Below are 23367 nucleotides of genomic sequence, written 5' to 3'. Positions count from 1 at the left end.
AGAATAAAAAAGCTAAGATTTGCTTTGGAGCAGTTTATTAGTGACTTTTGAACTCCAGTTCCACAGCATTGTAGTTAACTTTAACTGCTGGCTGAAGTACCTGGCATAGAGCAGAGATGGGAAATTAATCGGTACGAATCAAGTGCCATGCACATCTCAAAAATTATTTTTAAAAATTAGAATTTCACTCTAAAGGCAAACAAGCCATAAAGCAGATCCTAGAGATGTGAACTAAAGCCAGAAAAATGCCTGAAATACTCAACAGATCGGGCAGCATCTGTGGAGAATGGAAAGGCAGGGTTAATACTTCAGAGTCAGCCACTACTGCTGAAATTGTTTTTTATTCATATTGAACTCATTTCTCTCTCCACAGATACTGCCTGACTTGCCGAATAATTTCCAACATTACCTGTTTTACTCTTACTATTTTGTACCATTCACCTCACTTTGCCATTTTGCCATCCATGATCGTGCACTGTTTTTTTAACATGATAAATTGAAACTAACTCAGCAATTAAACTACTTGCTCATTATGCTTCTAACGCTTTCTGCAAACAGGATCAGCTGGATTAAGCAACTGTTGACAGATTTTGTTTCCTTCACTTTGAGACATGTTCTTAAGGGACAGGTAAATGCATTTTATTTCAATTTTATATAAATAGAGCTTTCAGAATGCTTTTCTCTTCAAAACATCCACATTGAAGGGTGGGATAATGTAGGCCTTATGTAGTTTTGTGCTGGTTCCAGGAACAATCACTGAAGGTTGAGCTGATAATCAGGTTAAAAATGTGTATGATTGGTACTGTTTTACTCTTCCGTGCTAAATGAGTGAAGTTCGTTCTCTTTTACATCTTTACATAAGCCATTTTGATACAGATGTCAAGCATAATGAAGGAAGTCACTCCCTGCTGTAGATACCAGGAATCCTCCCTTTTCAAAATATTAGGTCTGATGGAGAGATTAACTTTGCTCCAATGACCATTCCTCACTAAAATCAGTGCAAGTCACCCTCTCCTTTAGTTACCAACTCTGAGGGAAGGGAGTCACTTTGCAATCCAGTTCCTAGGAAAGGAAATTGGCAGCTCTTCAATGTATTCCTCATACTTGGATTGAATCACCTAATGTTATTTTCCAGAATTCCATGCTCATGGTAGTTTGCATATACTGACTTGTAACTTCAAGCTGACTCCCAATTAAACACACAAAACTATTCGTCTCAGTTGGAGACGAGAGGGCGTACAGGAATGAGATATACCAACTAGTGGAGTGGTGTCGTAGCAACAACCTTACACTCAATGTCAGTAAGATGAAAGAGCTGATTGTGGACTTCAGGAAGGGTAAGATGAAGGAACACATACCAATCCTCAGAGGGATCAGAGGTGGAGAGAGGGAGCAGCTTCAGTTCCTGGGTGTCAAGATCTCTGAGGACCTAAACATATTGATGTAGTTATAAAGAAGGTAAGACAGCAACTATACTTCACTAGGAGTTTGAAGAGATTTGGTATGTCAACAAATACACTCAAAAATTTCTATAGATGTACCGTGGAGAGCATTCTGACAGGCTGCATCACTGTCTGGTATGGAGAGGCTACTGCACAGGACCGAAAGAAGATGCAGTGGATTGTAAATTTAGTCGACTCCATTCTGACTACTAGCCTACAAAATACTGAGGACATTTTCGAGGAGCGGTATCTCAGAAAGGCAGCATCCATTATTAAGGACCTCCAGTACCCAGGGCATGCCCTTTTCTTACTGTTACCATCAGGGAGGAGATACAGAAGCCTGAAGGCACACACTCAATGATTCAGGAACAGCTTCGTCCCCTCTGCCATCCGATTCCTAAATGGACATTGAACCCATGAACACTACCTCACTTTTTTAATATACAATCATTTCTGTTTTTTTGCACAATTTTAATCTATTCAATATACATATACTGTAATTTTATTTATTTATTTTCTTCTATATTATGTATTGCATTGAATTGCTGCTGCTAAGTTATCAAATTTCACAACACATGCTGGTGATAATAAACCTGATTCTGATTCTGATTCTGTGTGGACATGCTTAGCAAAGGTGTACGGAACAGGACTGTACAACAGTAACTAATCTTATGATGAACCTGAAAATCTGCTAATTTCAGTGTGTATTATTTCCTTTTAAAAGTGTTGAGCTATTTCTACAGTATAAAGCATCATTTTCATTCATATAAATCCTGGATCTCAGTTACCCTCATTGACCAGTGGATGATTGTAGTGAAACACCCTACCTACTGCTTGTTGCCACTGGGGGCAAGTGGACACATTCTTTCTTCTACAGTCTGGTCTCTGGCTGGATCACCGGAGAGAATTCCTGTCTTGGTCCGTCCCATGATATGGTTGAGATTAAATATTCGTGTGGTCTGCATTCCGCCTTACAGAACGTCAGGGCAGCTCGACGTATGTACTCATTGTGGATTGATCACATGGGTCCTTTTCTTTACTTGTAGCCCATAACTACCAGTGCTGGGAATCTGAAGAAAAAATGGAAAATGCTGGAACCACAAAACAAATCTTGCATTTCAGATCATGAGCCCTTCATCAGAACCAGAACTATGAGAAAACAACATCTATATGGATGGAAGGTCCTTAGCCTGAAGCTTTGCTACTTCCTCACCCTCTCCATGGCTGCTGCTCAACCCGCTGAACGCTTCCAGAATTTTCTCATCTTCTATACGTGTTGAGCTTTGCTGCAATTTTGAGAATAGTGTTCATCTTGGGTGTTTGACCTTCAGACACTGAACTCTGAGCCAGGCCTTTGACTAGGCATGAGACTCAGCACTAATGTGATATACCTGTTCCGTGGTCATGCTTGGGCTAATAAGAGTTACATTAGTAGGAGAATGGAACAAGTTTTTGTAACTTCAGTTTGGTAAACGAGCCAAGCACTTGGAGGTATGTTAATGATTGGAACATATTTTAACAGAAGGTGTGACAGAGCTCTTTTGCATCATCTGTGTTCAGGAGTTTAGCCCCTGAAGAAAAGGCACATACGTCTCAGAGTGAAGAATTTCAGGATTTTCAGATCATAGGACATAGGAGCAGAGTTAGGCCATTCAGCCCATCACATCTGCCCTAACATCCCATCAATGCTAATTCATTATCCCTCTCAACCCCATTCTCCTGCCTTCTGCTGGTAACCTTTGACGCCCTGACTAATCAACCTATCAACATCTGCTTTAAATATACCCAGTGACTGGGCCTTCACAGCCGTCTGTGGCTGTGAATTTCACAGATTCACCACTTTCTGGCTAAAGAACTTCCTCCTCTGATCATCTATCTTTTCATTTGAATGTTCACACACCTTCTCCACTCTCCTTTTCTTTCACACACAAAATAAAACCAAAAACAATAATAGCATTCATGACCCGTAGGGAGTGAATAGTTCATGAAAAGTTCAGTTAATATCAGGAAGTTATTGTCATCCTTTTCTAAAATTAGTTTCTCTGTTTGAAGATCTGTGCAGAAATTCATAAAATGGCAAACCTACTGTCCGACTTCACTCTGAAACAAGCTGGTAAGAATTACCTTGGACTGTGATATCTTTTTAATGATGATGTGCAATTGATATACTGTCTGTATATGACTGTATTTTTTTCCCATTTTTGCACTACTTCTTAAATTTTAATAATTTATATATATATTTACTGTAATTTAGTATTCCTTTTCTCTCTACTATTATACATTGCATTGTACTGCTGCTGCAAAGCTAACAAATTTCATGTCATATGCCAGTGATATTAACCTGAATCTGATTATTATCCTTTAATTCTGGCCCATGTTACAGTTGCTGTAGTATTGTCTATTATCAGCTGCCTTTCTGACTTCTTAAAGTTGTCTCAAACTGCAGTTTTACCAGCTGAGTGGAGTAGTAGCATCGTGCAAATCTGAAAGAATGATTAGATTAGTGCTTTGGGTGGCAAGGGGCAGAGAACAGTGGACTGTGTTTATTTCATTTTACCAGAGAAATGCTACTCAGTACTGCTCGAAGGATTATCTCTGAAGGCCAGATGTTGCTGTCAGGTAAGCAAGAAATGTGTGTAAGAGCAGAGCGCTGGTATGTTCTGCCAGTGTTGGTTGGGGGAACCTTTGAGCAGGTCACTTGGGGCGGGGACAGCTCTGTGCATTCTGAGGAGGCTGACATCCTACCTGAAAAACTGCCCCTGACAATGCAGCACTCCCTTGGGCAAGTGCCTGTATCATTTCTTTTTATGTTTTATTTAGAGATACAGTGCGGTAACAGGTCCTTCCTGCCCAAGGAGTTTGTGTCATATGTGGTCAATTAAGCTACCCACCGTTAAGTCTTTCTAATGCGGGAGGAAACTAGAGCACCTGGGGGAAAAACCATGTGGTCATGGGGTGAATGTACAGACAGTGGCAGGAATTGAGCCCTGTTTATTGGCACTGTAATGAAGTTACCTAACTGTTACACCACTGTGCAGCCCTTGGTTCAGTATTTGCTCAATTACATTGAGAAGCTGAGTATAAATTTATCTAACCTTGAGGCTAGGGTGCTATGAAAGTGTCACTTGCTCCATGATGGAAGAATATGAATGCAAATCTCTATTTAGTGAAACCACACACAGAAATGCCAATCAAAGTTGAAGTGAACTTGGGTCCTGAAGTTGGCTTTTTGAATTAGCCAGCCATCTATTTTTAAACTGGCTTAGGTAATGGACAGGAAATGGCAAGAATAAATTCCTCTGTGTTAGGAAATCAGGGGTGTAACGGAGATAAGTACTGGGCCCTCCGTTATTTGCAATCGGATGCAGAGTGTTGCATATCCAAGTTTGCTGGCTGCACGAGTGAGTTGTGAGCAAGTCGCTGGGCAGCATGTTCTGGGCCTGGAGCCTTTCGCTGCAGCGATGCCCGGGTCCCAGTAGGAGGTACGTCACGCCGTTTGGACAATTTAAACGATATACTGGAAAGACAGGGCATCAGGATCAGAGGCAAGAGCCAGTTTCAGTCGGTCTCCCCTGTTGTTCGCTCCTCTCTCCGTGGCGCTGAAGCTACGAAGACTGCCCCCGGCTGCTGTGGTCCTTGCTCGCTAATATGCTGAACTGATACCGATGCTCGGGCCTGTTCTGGGATGCTCTGGGGTTCAGATCAAAGGGCTCATTTTGGTTCGGAATATTGTTGCTTACTTCTATTGGTTGCATGATTTGTGTTTTTTTTTCCCCTTTCTCTGCACATCGGGCATTAGAATTTATTTTTTAATTGACTTTTTGGGTTTCTTGCTTTGTGGCTGCCTGTAAGCAAACAAATCTCAAGTTTGTATAATTTATACATTCTTTGATAATAAATGTACTTGGAATTCTTTGATGATAATATGGAGAGCCTACACTGATGATGGCTAGGTTAGATGAGTGGGCAGTCAGGTGACACACGAACGATAGTGTGGGATCATGAAATCTTTTGCTTTGGTAGAAAGAATTGAGAACAGAAAGGTTGATAGATTTGTAAACATTGGTATGCAGAGCAATCTGAGTACACTGATACATGAGATGTAGAAACTTACTGGGCAAGTTGAACAAGCAATTGAAAAGGCTTTTAATTGTGTAAGGACAGGAGTGTCTAGGCAAGGACGTCTTGTTACAGGAATACTGCTAGACTTGTGGTGACTCCATGCCTAGAGTACTGTGTACAGTTTGCTCTCCACAACCCAAGGAAGGGTATATTTGCCTTGGAACTATGCAGTATAGAGTCACTGTATTCGATCCAAAGGTGAGGGGGGTTGTCTTAGGAAACCAGACAAAGCAAGATGGGCTATACTTTTGGAATTGAGAAGAATGAGAAGTAATCCCATTGAGATTTCCGAAGTTCAGGTAGTGACTAACAAGGTAGATGCTGAGTAGTTGACTCTGGCTGAAAAGCTTGGAATAGGGATTGCAATCACGGAATAGGGATTGCAATCACGGAATAGGGATTGCAATCGCAGAATAGGGATTGCAATCATGGAATAAGGATTGCAATCTCAGAATAAGGTACCAATTCCTTAAGAATGAGTTGTGCACAAATGCTTTCATTCAAATGATTATGAATCCTCGGGATTCTCCGTGCCTGGGAACTGATCCTTAGTTGTTGAGTATATTGAAGCTTAAGACTGTTAACTTTAAGGTGTTTAGATAATTTGGAAATATGGGGATCAGGAAGGAGTGTGGGTTTAAGTTAGAGAAGCTATAACCTTATTGAATGGAAGATCAGGCTGAAGAGACACGCATGTATTCTCATGTTACTCTGAAATCACTTTCAGCAGTGGGCCCTCTTTTTAACAAATGACTTTGCTTTCCAAACAGGAATATTTATACGAGATGGGGAGATTTCCACAAGTACAGAATTAACTGGTGACCCAGTGATTACCTCAGGATATGTTGAATCACAGCACAAGGTAAATGTATTTTACGTGAGCAGCATGTGTATTGCCATATTTAATTAAAGCAGTGAAAACCCAGCTCTGGATTTGATTTTTTCACACAGGGTCTTATTCAAAAGTTTGTTCATGGTCACACGTGGAAACAGGTGTTTCAGCCTGGCTTTAGGGTAATAACTGTGCCTGAATCTGATGGCGCTGTTGTGGAGAATGGGTGAACCCAAACACAGGACACTGACACGGGGAGAGAGTAATCTGAAGAGTGTTTATTAATGGTTGCAGGGAAGGCAGGGGAGTGAGGATTAGGCAGAGGAAAGCTGAGGAATGGGCGAGGTTTGACTGTAGGTCGAAGCCGGGTGGCTGTGGTGAGAGAGCAGCGTTTGACCACTGAGCCAGCGGAGAGTGTAGGCGGGGCAGGGATGCAGACCAGGGTGTGAGCGTGGCTGGAGGAGAACGGCAGGCAGGAGGACGAACGGGAAGGCAGGCAGCATGCAATGCTCCTGTTAACACAGAGAGACAGAGTTAACACAGGCAAACAACAGCACGGAAACAAAACTAAGAATCCGCAATTCTAAGTGGCCTAGAACGTGAACTGCCACACTGGCTAAAGCAAGGATCTGGCGATGAGTGGATGGAAAGCCGGGGTATTTATGCTGCAGGTTAGACGAGATTCAGGTGAGCTGCAATCAGGGAGCCTGGGAAAACAAAAGGAACGCCATGCCCACTGTGCTGACGTACACATACACACACACACAAACAAACAAACAGAGAGAGGGAGACAGATAGGGGAGCAGGAGACACACGGGGAAAAGGGAGTTAGGAGATCATGAGGAATAAACAGGAGGGACGGCCAGGACCGTGACAGGTGTGGGACCTAAGGCTCCTGTACCTCCTGCCCAATGAATGAGAGCCCAGTCTGGATGGTGGAGGTACTTGATGTTGGATGCTGCTTTCTTGTGGCAGTTTTCCCTGTAGATTTGCTCAATGATGGTGGGGGGGGGGGGTGCTTTGCCTGTGATGGACTGGGCTGTGTCCACCACTTCCTGTAGACTTTTTTCTGTAGATACGTAACATGTAGTGGAAGCCCAGAGATATGGAATATGTAATCCATTCATGATCATGACATAAATTAGTTAGGAAAGGGGAACCCAGGGTACCCAGGACATCTTCAGGGAGCAGTGTCTCAGAAAGACAGCATCCATCATTAAGGACCTCCAGTACCCAGGGCATGCCCTTTTCTCACTGTTCCCATCAGGGAGGAGGTACAGAAGCCTGAAGGCACACACTCAGCGATTCAGGAACAGCTTCTTCCCCTCTGCCATCCGATTCCTAAATGGACATTGAACCAGCGAACACTACCTCACTTTTTTAATATACAGTATTTCTGTTTTTGCACATTTTTAAATAATCTATTCAATATACGTAATTGATTTACTTGTTTATTATTATGTTTTACTTTTTTTCTCTCTGTGCTAGATTATGTATTGCATTGAACTGCTGCCGCTAAGTTAACAGATTTCATGTCACATACCGGTGACAATAAACCTGATTCTGATATCCAAAAGCAATTATTAATGGATTATAGGTTGTACGTAATGCAGAGGAGGGTTAGATTGAAATCACTTGGAGGGAAACAATCTCCAAAAAAAGTTAGGTGGAGGTCCTTTCACTGAGAAAACCAAGTCAAGATTTAGTCGGAGACCCTGTCATGTCTGAAGCTCAAGTGTTGAGGTTGTTGGTTAAATTTTAGGAATCCAAGCAGAACACTCTCCCACTGACAGCTTGGGTAAGGGATTGGGGAGGTGACCCTGCAGTTATTGGGATTTCAGCCTTTTTGATTGATTCACAAAGGCCTGAAAGAAGTTTAACACACTGTTCTGTGATTGGTGCACAGGGAGGTGTCAGCAGCTACACAGAGTTGCAATTGGTTCCATCAGAAAACGCAGCGATGATTTGCAGATCAGAAGAGTTTGAGTCCATATTTATTCCTCTATATGTCTGAAGTCACCGGCACCCCCAAAGCAGCAATCACAAAAGCAGAAGCAAGTTGCTTGTACCTGCTATCCCAAAGTGTTTCACTCACTATGGCTGCTCCCTTTTGATTCCCTGCTGCTTACTGTTACCCCTCATTATGTTGCACAGGGTAGTGTGTTCTACAGGAACCTCTCAGTTTTCCAGAAGCCCAGCGTCATCCCGGTTGAAAGGGAGGAGACCAGAATGTTCAGTCTGTGGGTTTCGGAAGCAGTGATCAACTCTCTCCTGTTTGCAGCTTATCATGAGGACCGTTTGACTCTGAAGCTCGAGGACAATGATTTGCTGGTAAGTTCCACATCCATTCAGAACATAATGAATGGGTCCCTCTCCAAAAATACTGAATGTCTGCCGTCTAGTGGTCTGTGACAACTAGGCTCAAAAACAATTATTTCCCTTAAGCTGCAAACATGAGGAAATCTGCAGATGCTGGAATTTCAAGCAACACACATAAAAATTGCTGGTGAACACAGCAGGCCAGGCAGCATCTCTAGGAAGAGATACAGTCGACATTTCGGGCCGAGACCCTTCGTCAGGACTAACTGAAAGAAGAGCTAGTAAGAGATTTCCCTTAAGCCACCAGGCTGATCTCCACCTCCACCTATTAACCCACCTATCTCCACCATCACCTCATCGACATCAGCCACTCCTCTCCACAGCTGCTCAGCACCCTTTCTCCCCCCTCCCCATGAGCTGCCACTTTACACTGACACAGTCACTGTCCTGTTGTGTTTTCAAATGCGCTGCTGCAACCGAGAAGAATTTCTATTGCCAAGAGTTACATTGTCACTTCACAACTTTCTGTTGGAGCCAACTCATGTACAGAGACTCCTGTACCTAGTGTCACTTTATGTACATACAATCAGTCTATGTATAAAAGCTAAACTTGAGTAAATGCAGCCACACTTTTATGTTTATTGTTTTTTTTTATGCTGCTTTGGATCATTTCATTCTCCTTTATGTTCGTGTACTGAATTTTGAATCTCGACAGTTGGTGCCAGGAAGTGTGGTGACTCTTGCAGGCTGCCTTCAGCACATCCCTAGGTCGTGTTGGCTGTTAATGCAAACGATGCATTTCACTGAATGTTTCAGTGTACATTTGATCCTGAATGATTGGAACACTGAAATGCATATGGGTTTTCACCCACTCTGCCAGCCTGTCCCAACGTTCACGTGGATCACAATTGCTCTGGGTCTTAACTCCCCTCACTTTGGTTCCATAATTCTGAAATATCCTTGCCTAAAAATACACAACTTTCATTGCAATTGTTCAAATTTTGCAGCATGGAGAGCTTTTTATGGGTTAGAGAATTCCAACCTTCCGTTAGCTGTTGAATGAAGGATACCTGAGCATCAGTAACACTCGGTGTGTGAGAGAAGGCTAAACGATAGTAGCCATGTGGAGGTGCGTGCTGGAAATAAGCCAGTGCTCCTAGCCTGAAATCTCAGGCTGAGGATTTCACTATGGTGGTTTTCATGGTCAAATATTACACTACCTTTCAACGTGTAGCCAATGAGTGACTTACTGCATCTGGTGCTCCCAGTCTGGTCTCCTCTACCTTGTCGAGACCCAACACAGACTGGAGGACTGCTTCATTGAGTACCTTTGCTCCATCCACCGGAACAGCCAGCATTTCACAGTGGTCAGCCATTTTAATTCCATTTCCCATTCCCACACTGACGTTTCTATCCATGGCCTCCTCCACTGCCAGGTTGCGGCTAAATACAGCTGAGAGGAACAGCAGCATATCTTCTGCCTTTGCAGTCTCCAACCTGATGGCATGAACATCGATTTCTCTAACTTCCAGTAAGCACTCCCTTCTGTCCCCTCTTTTCCCATATCCCACCTATGCCATCACCCCATCTTTTTCCTACCCCCACCCTCTCGATCTGCCCATCATCCACACATTCCTCCCTCCAATTTCCAATACCCTCCTCACTCTCTTCCCTTTATTCCATGCCCCACTGTCCTCCTATCAGATTCTATACCATCAGTTTTTTTGTCACCTCACAGCACCTTACACCATTAAACACAAAATAATCTGCAGATGCTGGGTTCAAAGCAATTTACCAACTTCTGGTAATTCCCTCCCCCTCCCTTCCTCTATCCCTATTTCACTCTGCCCCCTCCCCCAGCTGCCTATCACCTCCCTCATTGTTCCGCCTCCTCCTTCTACTACCCATTGTTTTCCTGCCTATGACATCCCTGCTTCCTCTCCCCCACCCCTTTGTCTTTCAAATGACTGGTTTTTCAACTGAACCTACAAGCATTCTTCAAATCCTTCCCCCTCCTTCTTTCTTCAGTCCTGACGAAGGGTTCCGGCCCAAAATGTCGACCCATCATTTCCACTGATGCTGCCCGACCTGCTGAGTTCCTCCAGCGTGCTGAGTGTCTATCGTACACCATTTCCACTTTCCCTCTCCCCCACCTGCTTATCACCCACTCTCACCTGAATGCATTTAGCAATCACCAGCTGTTGCTACACCCCATCCCCTCACCTCTTTACACTGACTGTCTCCTTTCCAGTCCCGATGAAGGGCCTTGACCCAAAATGTTGACTTTCCTCATGTCTCCATAGATGCTGCCTGACCTGCTGAGTTCCTCCAGCAGTTTGCATGTTGCACTGGTAGAATTTGTGGGTGGGGGGACAACGATCTTTTAAGTTCGTGAAATTGGCACCACAACATCTCGGCATCATGACTAAGACAGAAGATCAAATAAAGTGTTTTACTTGCTCTTACAGAAAGTATTTGAAGATGGAGAATTTGAAAATGTGCCAAATATTTTACAGCAGGTATGTCTTTTTATTGTGTAGTAATGAGGAGGCCTCATTGCAAGGAGCACTCAGGAGGGTGTGGATGAGTTGTGGATTCAGGCTTTATTTCAATGACTTCATTCATTAGGCGGTCCCAAGTCATATAGCCATTGCGAATGCAGTGTTCTAGGATAAAACTAGAGGAAAAGAATTTTAACAAAGGTCTCGCTCTACGTAAGAACTGGAATTCAATTTTAAACAAGGTGAAAGAGTGGAAATCTGATTGGATGAGAACTAACCAATCAGGAGGGACGGACAACGGGGGGTATAAATATCACTGGACTAGACATGCCCAGGCATCATCCCTAATGAAGATGGCAGGGTTTGTCATTGAAATGTTGGTTAAAGTCGATACCTGTACCGTCTGGAAGTCCAAGAAGAGATCCCTTTTCCCTTCACTTGTTAATTGGCTTGAGTTGGATTTTGAGTAAGGACATCCGTACAGTTCACAGTGCATTTGAGGTCTTCAGGGATAACAGTCATCTCCCCAGTCTTGATTTAGGGTCTCCATAAAATGTTGTTCTCCCTTTGCTTCCATAGATCTTGACTGACCCGTTGAGTTCTTCCAGCAGTTTGTTCTTTGTGCAGGATCCCAACATCTGCAGTCTCTTGTGTCTCCTCTGTCACCTCACCATCTGCGTAGAGAACTGGTAGTGAGGATCTCAACTTAATCCTGATCCTATCTTAATGATGAGAATGGGAACCAGGCTGTACTATATGAGGAGTGATTGATAAGTTCGTGGCCTAAGGTAGAAAGAGTCAATTTTAGAAAACCTAGCACATTTATTTTTTCATACATTTACACACTTAGTCCAGTGGTCGTGGAGCATACAGATCCCTTCTTTGTAGAAATCGGCGTCTTGGACCTCCAGAAGCGGTCCACAGCAGGGGTGATTGATAAGTTCCTGGCCTAAGGTAGAAGGAGATGAGTTATTAACTTCAAACTTTCTGCATTTTCACTCAAAGAGTTGAACTGCAAGTCCATGTAACGAGAGTGGTATAACTGAACTCCTTCTACCCTAGGCCACGAACTTATCAATCTGCTATGGACCACCTGGAGGTCCAAGATGCTCTCGTTACATGCACGTGCAGTTCAACTCTTTGAGTGATGATGCAGAAAGTTTGAAGTTAATAACTCATCTCCGTCTACCTTAGGCCACAAACTTATCAATCACCCCTCGTAATAGACAAGGAGTCCACTCAACCAGATTAATAATAATGTTGACATTTACCCCCAAGCTTTTGGTATGTGTCAATGGGCTGTGCATAGTCATGTGTGCAGATTTTTGGAACCTCTTCAGATTAGTTTATTCAACTATAACTGTCGCCTCCATTGTCAAAATGTTCCTGCATTACCCAAGGTGAGCTGGTTAATTTAATGCAAAATTGGCTTGGTGATGAAAGAGTGGTGGTGGAAGAATGCTTTTCAAATTGGGCGTCTAAGACCAGTAGAGTACCCACTGCATGATTGGTCCTGGGACCTGAGGTTTGAAATATGTATTAATGACTTTGAGATAAACATAGGAGAGATGATTAGGAAGTTTGTGGATGATACAAAAGTAGTCTATGTCGAGGGATAGTGAGGAAAGTCATCTAAGACTCCAGCAGACACTCCTCCCTCCCCCACATTTCTCTGGCTTTTGCCCCCTTCATTTTTAGTCCCAATGAAGGGGCTCGGCCCATAATATCAACTGTTTGATCCCCTCCTTACATGCAGACTGACTTGTCGAGTTCCTCCAGAATTTTCTATGCGTTACTCAAGATTTCCAGCATCGACGGGAACACAAGCTGGCGGTACGGAGACAGGATCCACTGCCGCTGATCTTGGTACGTGAAGACCTGTAAGTCCACTTTAACGGGGACACCGCAGAGGTTCTGGAGCAGCCAAACATGAGGAAGGCATGAGAATATTTGGCAGCATGGTTCTCTTCTGATAACCCTGTAAACAAACGTATTGAAACAGATGTCATCTACGAACCCCTAAGAGCCAAAGAAGCGTGAGCCAATAGAATTCAAAGGTCCTCTGAAGCCGTAGAAAATCAGGACTGAGACAAGCGAATGCTGGGGGCAGGGGGTGGTTGCTATATAACCACAAGCACTCCCAGAGAGCAAATCCAACGACCGCGCACTGAGGATGTCACCTTGACCGGTGATGACACGGCTGCCGGCTAATTGCCAAGTTGGGCGAACACTGCAACATCAATTTCTGGCATCGATAGTGTTTATATAGGGATACAGGTCAATTGGAAAGTTGAAAGGATCCATTGCAGGTGGAATTTAATACTGATGTGTGATACAATTTGAAAAGTCAAACAGTACTGTAAATAAGGGATTTCCAATCCTTTTCATGCCATGGACTCCTGTTGACAACTGGGGACCCCTGCTGTAAAATTTAGGGCACAAAAATGTTGTTTTGAACAGAGTGTCCTAGGGGTCCAAGTCCACAGTTCCCGAAAGTGGCAGCACAGATTGGTAGGGCAGTGACAAAGGCATATGGCATGCTTGTCTCCAAAGGTCATGGCATAAAATATAAAAATTGGGGCATTATGTATGTAGCAACTTTACGATGGGCAGTTGGACTACTGTGGCCCATTGTTGTGAACCCACTGTGGAAGTTTATGGATAAAAGTACAGATGCAATACGCCAGCATGTTGCATGGATCAGAGAACTTCAGTTATGGGGTGAGGTTAGATAGTCTGGGATTGTTTCCCTGATAGAAGTAAATAAGATTATGGAAGGCTTAGGGAGGATAGATAATCAAATTCAATACAGGGGAAAGATAGCACTAAAACAAGAGAGCATACTCTTAAGGTGAGTGAAAGGTCTCTTAAATGGGATCTCAACAGTAACTGAGTGTGGTTGTTATCTGGAATGTGCTGCCAGAGGAGATGGTGAAATCAGATACATTTAAGAAGCAGTTTGACAGAGAGGCAAGCCATAGGAAATACATTCCTAACATAGACAGTAGTGGTTGTGCAGATGGGTTAAATGGCTGCCATGTATGTGGCGGGCTGAATGGCCTGATTCTGTTCCGTTAAGCTCCATGATTCTGTGCTATTTTCCAGGTATTTCCTGCTGTTCCAGTGAATGAACTGATGCTCAAACTCACGCCTCTCAGGCCCCCCAGCATTCTCTTCAAACGTACAGGCACCATTTTGGAGGGGTCTCTGTCTGTCGAGTTCGATGTTCTGCCTGACAGCAAAGAGTCTCACACAGCACTGTATATGGAAGTGGTGAGCTGCCTCTGTGATGTCCCATGGCAAACTATTGATGCAAATTGCAGTAGATTATCAGCCAGGAAGACGTGGAAAGTGTAACTGGACCAGTAGGTTGGACAAATTGGATTTTGTAGGTTCTCACCATGACTGTGTGGGTTTCCTCCGGGTGCTCCAGTTTCCTCCCACACTCCAAATCATTACCAGTTGGTAGGTTAATTGGTCATTGTAAATTGTCCTGTGATTGGGCTAGGATTAAATCAGGGGATTGCTGGGCAGCATAACTCGAAGGGCCAGAAGGGCCTGTTCTGCACTGAGTCTCAGTAAATTAAACATGGCCGAAAAGTTTTGGAAACTAGAATTATAACAGTATGTACCATAAGAAATAAGCAATATTTTTCATATTATCTACCCAATTAAATTAAGAAATAAGCAACTTAAGTGAAAAAAATGCAAAGAAAGGCTTCCAAGTTATTGATGCATCGTGTGCCTTTGTGACTCTCTGTTCTACTGTTCCCCATCCCACCAGCTGTTCCTCTTCTTACAGCACAATTCCATGCAATTGCAAGAGTCGCAACCCCTGCATGTTTGCTTTTTGTCTTCCCACTAACTGATTACTCAAGTGAAGCAGCAAATCTCATGCATTTCTTCCAATCTAGTGCTGTGCATTTTGTGTTCACAAGGGGGTCCTCTCTACACCGCAGAAACCAAAGGCAAGTTTGGGAACTCTTTGATGGCCACCTACACTCAGTCCACAAGAATGACTCAGAACCTTAGCATTCCATCCCATTGCAACGCTGACCTATCCGTCTCTGGCCCCTGCACTGTGACAATGAGACCCAGTGCAAGCCTGAGGAAGAGCATCTCATCTTCTGTCAGGGCGTTTTACAACTGTGCAGGCTTAATAAGTTAAATAATAGATGGTAACACTCTTTCTCCATCTATATCAGAGCTCTTCTGTTCATTCTCTCTCTCTCTCTCACACACTCATACGCTCACACACTCATACGCTCACACACTCACACTCGCACTCTCTCTCACACACACACACACTCACACTCTCGCACTCTTTCACGCAAACACTCTCACTCTCTCACACACACACTCACACTCTCACACACACTCTCGCACTCTCTCACACACACACACACACTCTCACACTCACACTCTCTCACACACACACACACACACACACACACACACACACACACACACACACACTCTTGAGATTTGTTTGTTGACAGGTAGCCACAAAGCAAGAAACCTGAAAAAACACAATTTTAAAAAAAAACACACGATGTGCAGAGAGTGGGGGAGAACACAAATCATACAAACAATAGAAGAAGCAACAACATTCCAAACAAAATTGGCTCCTTAGATCAGAATCCCGGCACAGCCTAGAGTAGGCCCAAGCCTCGGTATCAGATCATCATTTTTCTCTCTCACTGCCTTTATCTCCTGTCTTCTTAGATCATAGAGAACATTGAAGAGTACAGCACAGGAACAGGGCATTTGGTCCATAGTGTTGTGCCGAATCAGCTAAAAAGCAAATCAAAAACACCCAAACACTCATCCCTCCTAACTACACCTGTCCATATCCCTCCATCTTCTTTAAATCCATATGCCTATCCAAACATCTCTTAAACCCTCTAATGTATTTGTCTCTCCCGCCGTACCAGGCAGCACATTCCAGGCATCCACCACGATTCTGATTAAATAAAACTTGCCCCTCACATCTCCCTTGAACCTAACCCCCTCACACCTTCAATCCTCTGGTATTAGACATCTCAACTCTGGGACACAGATATTCTCTGTCTACTCTGTGTATGCCTCTCAGAACCTTGTAAACCTCTATCAGATCTCCCCTCAGCCTTCGGCATTCCGGAGAAAACAACCCAGGTTTATCCAACCTCTCGTGATAGTACATACCCTCTAAAACAGGCAGCATCCTGGTAAACCTTTTCTGCACCATTTCCAAAGCCTCAACAACCTTCCTATAGTGGGGCGATTAGAATTTTATGCAATACTCCAGATGTGGTCTAACCAGAGTTTTATGAATTTGCAACTTAACCTCCTGACTTTTGAACTCAATGTCCTGACTAATAAAAGCAAGCATTCCATAAGCCTTCTGAACCACCCTACCAACCTGTGTAGCCACCTTTAAGGAGCTATGAACATGGATCCCAAGATCTCTGTGCCCAGCAACTCTGTATTGGACCTTGCCCTTAACAACGAACTGTTTCCTTGCATTTGCCCCACCGAGGTGCAACACCTCACATTTATCTAGGTTAAACTCCATCTGCCATTTCTCTGCCCATGTCTGCGTCTGCTCTCTATTGTGCTGTATTCTTCACCAGTCTTGTATACTATCCACAACTCCACCAAATACCCCGCAAATTTACTAACCTACCCATCCACATTTTCATCCAGGTCATTTATATACATCACAAACAGCAGAGGTCCCAACACAGATCCCTGCAGAACTCCACTAATTACAGACCTCCAGTTCGAATAAGTCCCTTCACCCACTACCTTCTATCTTCTATGTGCAAGCCAGTTCCGAATCCAAGCAGCCAATTCGCGGTGGACCCCATGCATCTTAATCTTCTGGATTAGCCTCCCATGAGGAACTTTGTCAAACACCTTACTAAAATCCATGTACGCAACATCCAATGTCCTACCCTCATCAATCTCTCTCGTTACCTTGTCAAAAAATTCAGTCGAGCTGGTAAGACATGACCTGCCACACATGCAGCCATTCTAGCTCTCCCGAATTAGGCAATGGGTTTCCAAATGCTCATATATCCTATCCCTAAGCATTTTCTCCAGCAATTTCCCCACAACTGATAGACTGATCAGTCTATAGCTCTCAGGATTTTCCCTTGATCCTCCCTTACATAGAGGTACAACATTAGCTACTCGTCAATCCGCCGGGACCTTGCCTGTAGCTAGAGAGGACACAAAGATAGTGGTCAAGGGCCCAGCAATCTCGTCTCTAAGCTCCTTCAATAACCTGAGGTAATTTCTGTTAGGCCTTGGGGACATATCTACCATAATATTCATTAGGTGGCCCAACACTTCCTCCTCCTTGACCTCTAAATGCCCTAACATATTTATACAATCAGCACTGATCTCCCGGTCCTCCATATCCTTTTCCTTGATAAATACTGAAGCAAAGTACTCATTAAGTACCTCCCTCCCATTCTCCTCAACTGAGCAAATGTTCCCCCCATACCACCCCCCCCCCCGTTATCCCATGTATCTCCCTAGTTATCCTCCTGTATAGAACACCTTGGGATTCACCTTCATCCCTCTTGCCAAGGATGCTACATGGCCCCTCCTGACTTTCCTAATTCCCTTTCATTCTTTTCTGGCTTCATTATAATCCTCATGTGCTTCATTTGATCCTAACTTCTGCAGCTTTACATACTTTTCCTTTTTCTTCTTGACTAAATTCATCACCTCGCTGGACATCCAATGTTCTCTTATCTTTCCATCCCTGCCCTTCCTTCTAACAGGAACATAGCTTTCCTGTACTCTGTGCAACTGATCTTTAAACACCATCCACATGCCCGATGTGGACCTGCCAGAGAAAAGATGTTCCCAATTAAAGCTTCTTAGTTCCTGTCTAATGCCCTCGTCATTTACTCTAGTTTAAAACTCTCCCACAAGGACCATACCTATCCTTATCTATAGCTATCCTGAAAGTTAAAGATATTGTGGTCACTGTACCTAACTGTTCAGTCACTGAAAGGTCAGTCACCTGGCCAGACTCATTACCCAACACCAGGTCCAGTTCAGCCCCTCCTCTCACTGAACCGTCCACATATTGATTTCAAATCCTTCCTGGATGCACTTAACAAATTCAGCCCCATCTAAACCCCTTGCACTAAGAAGGTCCCAGTTTATGTTAGGGAAGCAGAAATCCCCCATGACAGCAACCCTATTACTTTTACACTTTTCCTTAATCTGATTACATATCTGTTCCTCAATGTCCTGGTGGCTACTGGGGGGTGGCGGGGGTTTGTAGTCAATCCCATCTGTGTGATTCCAGCCTTCATATTCCTGAGCTCTACTTGTTGTCTGACCTCTCCATTATGTCTCCAAGTGCAGCTGTGATACAGTCCCTGATCAGTAGTGCAACTCCACCTCTCTCTTTTACCATCTCCTCTACCTTTTGTATCATTTCAGAAACCTGGTACATTAGTCACCCATTCCTGCCTCTCTCTCAACCAAGTTTAGGCAATGGCTACAACATCTCAGTTCCATGTACTGATCCACGCTCTAAGTTCATCACCCTTGCCTGTAATACTCCTAGCATTAAAATATACACACTTCAAACTATCCGAACCCACTACGTATAGCTGGTATTTTGATTCTGACTTTCAATATTTTTGCTGACATCTACTTTCTGGTCCAATCCTTCCCGTAATTACCTGGGACTCTGGTTCCCAGCCCCCCTGCAAAACTAGTTTAAACTACTCTCCCGAGTAACGTCAACAAACCTCCAGGCCAGGATATTGGTTCCCCTCCAGTTCAGACGCAACCCATACCTTCTTGTTTGTTTTTCTCTCTCTCTAACTTCCTATATTAATCCTTTGACAAGATGACTATTACTCTTCTACATGGCATCTCTGGCCCCACACTATCACAGATGTTCTTTTTCTACAGTCCATTCCCAACCCCCTCAACACCCCACCCCACCCTCCCCCCAATTTTAGCAGTTTTCAACTAACTTGTGTTCTACATTTTTCAGTTCTGTGGAAGGATCCTTGATCTGTTTTTCTCACTGGTTCTCTCTCTGCCGATGCTGACTGATCTGCTGGGTAGTTTCCAACACTTCTTGTTTTTAACTCACCTTTGCCCACACCAGCACAAGGTGATTGTTGTTGGTGCAAGGCTGTGTCTGTTTTTGGATGCTGCACAGTTAAATTTCAGGGCCAATAATTCTGAAGTGCTGAATAATCCTTCAGTAGCACATACGGTTCTTTGTAGGGCACTGGGCACTGCAGAAGTGATTATAAATCAGCCATCTAGCTTCTGCATTTGCCATATAACCCTTTTCCGAAGGCAAACTCGACTTCATGTGGTGCACACAAACACCTCTCTTCAGGTGGAATGCCAAAATAAAATTTAAAAATACTGGAAACACAGAAGGTCAGGCAGCATCTGTGGAAAGAGATTGCAGCTCAAGGACTTTTCTGTAGACACTGCCACGTATTCTGGGTGTTTTCAACATTTTCTCTTTTTATTTTAGTGCCCAGTGCTGTTTTCAGGGTACCATAAGTGCATCTGGTATATATCACTATATATAGTACCTTGAGATACATTTTCTGCAAGGAAGTATATGTACTTTGATAATAAAATTACTTTGAACTTTGCATAACATCCTCCAGCTTCAGGGTACAAATCTGTAACCTCAGAGATAAAAACCATGGAGTTGGGAGTAGGTGGAGGGCGCCATCTAGTGTCCGTGTCCGAGGACCTGGCACAGATAGCCAAGCAGAGAAGATGAAATTTAGATTTTACTTCAACAGTGACTAAAATGGATCTTGCATCATTCCAGTTCAACGTGGTGATAGTTATGCTTCATCGACGGACAGACAGCACAATGGTAGATCTCCTGCCCTGAAGCCCCAGTGACCCTGGTTCGGTCCTGGTCTGTGTGGAGCTCTCCCTGTGACTGGGTGGTTTTCCTCCCAGGACGGGAGGGAAGTTGGTCCTATGGTTTAGGGAGCAGAACCTTGGAGGAGTTGATGGGAATGTGAGGAGAATAAAGTGGGATCAGTGTAAATGGATGTAAAATCCGAGTAAATGAAAGCCCCTTGCTGGGCCGAAAGGCTTTCTTTCATGCTGTGTGACTTTGTGACTGTATTAATGAATTTGCATTTCATTTCCATAGGATATTGAAACTACTGTCCAATCATCGTATGCAAACAGGAAAATCCAACTGTGGCCCTCCTCAAATCGGTAAGTGCCTCTGTTGACAGTTACTTAGAGTAAAGTCTGTGTGATTACTGAGGCTGAATAATATTACAATTCATGTGTTCTCACAGCTGGAGCATCAAAGCTATAAAGCACAATCCAGCTGTCACCTTGGTGAGTATACACAGAATACCTTGGGGAAACTGACTCAAGATGCTTCATAAACTGACCATTCAATACGATCTTGACTGATCTCTGCTGACCTCAACTTCTCATCTGTGCCGATCCCCATGGCCTTTAATTCTGCAATCATTCTTGAACTCTGGACTTGTGGTGATGTCATCAGGTGCAGCTAGATTTGATCTTTTGTTGTTTAATTCAATGTGACCCCAGGGAATATACAGGAGGGTGAATTAAATTGGTTTCACTCATACACTCTTGTTTGCAGATTATGATAAAGATCACAACATGTGCAGGAGGTGTTAGGAAGGTATGCTGTGGTGTCTTCCATAATACAAGGGTCCCTTTGCACAACGCCAGACTGTTCAACCATCTAAATTTACACCAATCTTCCTCCCGGATGTCCCCCTCCTGTTTCAATGTCTCTCACCTCTGTTTCCTGCCCAGTCTCTCCATCTTCTCTCGCCTCTATGGCATACAAGGTGTCCTGTAAAGAGAGAATGCACTGGCGGCCCTGACTTGCTTGCCAGTAGGCATCACGTGATGAGGGCAGTGCTGAGCATTTAGCTTAGCGGCCAATGCTCTGAAATGGAAGAGAAGCACGCACATGATTTCCAAAAGCAAGGGTGTCCAAGTATCACATTTTAATTTTTTTCTGATGTCCTACTTCAAGTCGAGTCAAGTTTATTGTCATTTAACTACATACATATATATAATGTATATAACCATATAATGTATATAGAAATGAGACATGCTTCTCTGAACCAGGGTGTAAAGAACAGTAGTACACGTAACACATGATGACTTATGAAAGTGAGGATGAAATCTACAGATGAGTCACACATAAATAGCAAACTGAAGTGCATTAATATTAAATATTGTAAGGTACGGAACAGATTAACCAGTGACACTTTGAATACATTACAGCTGGGAGTTCAGAAGCCTAATGGCCTGAGGGAAGAAATTGTTTCCCATCCTGACTGTCCTTGTCTTTATGCATCATAGTCTCCTGCCGGATGGTAGAAAGTCAAAGAAAATGCTGGATGGACGGATGGGATCCTTAATTATACTAAGGGCCCTGCGTACGCAGCGCTCCTGATAAATGTCCCTGATGGATTGTAGGGAGACCCCAATGATCCTCTCAGCTGTTCTCACAGAGCTTTATACGGACTTCTGGTTCGATGCTCGACTGCTCCCTCAGCTTGTTAGGGCACTCTCAATGGTGCTTCTGTAAAATTCAGTTAAGATGGGGGGGCCTTGCTTGCCTCAGTCTTCTTCAAAAGGGGAAGCACTGCATTGCCTTCTTGTTCGAGGAGGTGATATTAAGGGACCAGGTGACGTGAACTCCCAGGAAGTTGGTGCACTTAACTCTCTCTACGGAGGAGCCATATACTCACAGAGGGGGGTTGTTCATCTGCACCTTCCTGAAGTCGACAATGATGTCCTTTGTCGTCTCCATGTTCAGGCTTGGGTTGTTCTTCTCAAACCAATCCGCCAGCCGCCCCACTTCCTCTCTACACTCTAACTCATGACTGCCTTGATAAGGCCAATCATTGTTGTGCAATCTGCAAACTTGATGACAGGGTCTGAGCTGGATCCTGCGATACAGTCATGCGTCAGCAGTGTGAACAGCATGGGGGTTAGCACGCAGCCCTGGGGAGCACCAGTGCCCAGCGTAATGGGACGAGAGACATTACTGCCCACATGGACTGACTGACTTTACTGTTAGGACGTCCAGTATCCAGGTGCAGAGGGAGGTGTTGAGACCCAGCAAGGACAGTTTCCCCGCCAGTTTCTGGGGTATGATGGTGTTAAATGCTGAACTGACATCTATAAACAGCAGTCTGGCATCTGAGACATTGTTTTCCAGCTGGCTCAGGACAGAGTGGACAGCAGTAACTATTGCATCATCAGTGAATCGATTTGAGTGATAAGTGAACTGGAAACGGTCCAGTGTAGCTGGAAGAAAGCCATGACTAGCCACTCGAAGCATTTCATGATGGTTGATGTTGATGCCACCGGACGATAGTGATTTAGGCAGGATACCGTCGCCGCCTTTGGCACTGGAACGAAAGTTGCCATCTTGAGAACCGAGGGGACAATGTATTGCTCTAGAGAGATGTTGAATATATCCGTCAGCTGGGCTGCGCAGTCTTTCAGAACCTGACCTGGTATATTACCAGGCCCCGCAGCTTTGCGTGGGGTAAATCTGGACAGGGTGTGCCTCACCTCAGCTTCAGTCAGACGGAGTGTCCGCTCCCCTGGGCTGCCTTCCTCACTAGCACTTTGTTCTGCGCATCAGACCGGGCGTAGAAGACAGTCAGCCTCTCAGGGAGAGAAGCATCCTGGTCACTGACGCGCAGAGTAGACTCAAATCCTGTGAATTCCCTGCCACATGCGCCTCGTGTCTCTGCTATCGCAGAAGCGGCAGTAAATTCTCTGAGAATAATCCCATTCCACCCTCCATATGGAGCAGGAAAGCCCAGTTCTTGCTTCCCTGAGTCCAGTTGCATCTCCCGATCACTTCACAATCCCACATACTTGGGGTTAGCATGTCATTCGTGTACTAAAAGCTGGTGAAGGCTTAAACACACTTCCTTTATGTGACTCCCTTGTATTAAGAAGTACTCAGGACTGTTTCTGACAGAACATTTTGTTATTTCAGGATGAGAATAAAGCCAACTATTATTTGGAGAATTTTTTCTCAAGTGGTGGATTACAAAACATTATGTCCTGTAAGTACACCTGTGGGGAAGAGGGAATTTGAGGTAATAAACAGGAGTGAGCAGCC

General features: G+C 44.0%; 1 protein-coding gene and 1 long non-coding RNA gene across 8 annotated transcripts in view; one reads left to right on the top strand and one right to left on the bottom strand.

Moving 5' to 3' along the window:
* LOC134356126 (uncharacterized) overlaps window positions 1–22107 on the bottom strand; it is a 58853-nt gene extending 36746 nt beyond the window's left edge. The window contains exons 1-5 of one of the 4 annotated variants that reach the window (XR_010020287.1): window positions 21974–22107; window positions 12967–13194; window positions 11611–11999; window positions 2270–2512; window positions 33–100 (exon numbers count right to left, since the gene is read on the bottom strand). This is a non-coding gene — a long non-coding RNA (uncharacterized LOC134356126). Of the gene's footprint in view, window positions 1–32; window positions 101–2269; window positions 2513–11279; window positions 12000–12966; window positions 13195–21006; window positions 21160–21973 lie in introns of those variants that run through there. The other 3 variants (XR_010020286.1, XR_010020288.1, XR_010020285.1) reach the window with 3 other exon arrangements.
* Window positions 1–23367, top strand: part of cetp (cholesteryl ester transfer protein, plasma) — a 43271-nt gene that overhangs the window by 13875 nt on the left and 6029 nt on the right. Inside the window, exons 6-14 of one of the 4 annotated variants that reach the window (XM_063066750.1) lie at window positions 559–628; window positions 3495–3555; window positions 6335–6426; window positions 8551–8727; window positions 11184–11234; window positions 14322–14489; window positions 20374–20441; window positions 20528–20570; window positions 23242–23311. In XM_063066750.1, the coding sequence (XP_062922820.1) occupies window positions 559–628; window positions 3495–3555; window positions 6335–6426; window positions 8551–8727; window positions 11184–11234; window positions 14322–14489; window positions 20374–20441; window positions 20528–20570; window positions 23242–23311 (800 nt within the window). The remainder of the gene's footprint in view (window positions 1–558; window positions 629–3494; window positions 3556–6334; window positions 6427–8550; window positions 8728–11183; window positions 11235–14321; window positions 14490–20373; window positions 20442–20527; window positions 20571–23241; window positions 23312–23367) is intronic. The other 3 variants (XM_063066751.1, XM_063066753.1, XM_063066752.1) reach the window with 3 other exon arrangements.

The sequence above is a fragment of the Mobula hypostoma genome, chromosome 14 (genome assembly GCF_963921235.1).
Source record: "Mobula hypostoma chromosome 14, sMobHyp1.1, whole genome shotgun sequence".
NCBI lineage: Eukaryota > Metazoa > Chordata > Chondrichthyes > Myliobatiformes > Myliobatidae > Mobula > Mobula hypostoma.
Note: the sequence above shows the minus strand (reverse complement) of the source record. Positions and strands in the feature narration are given on the sequence as shown.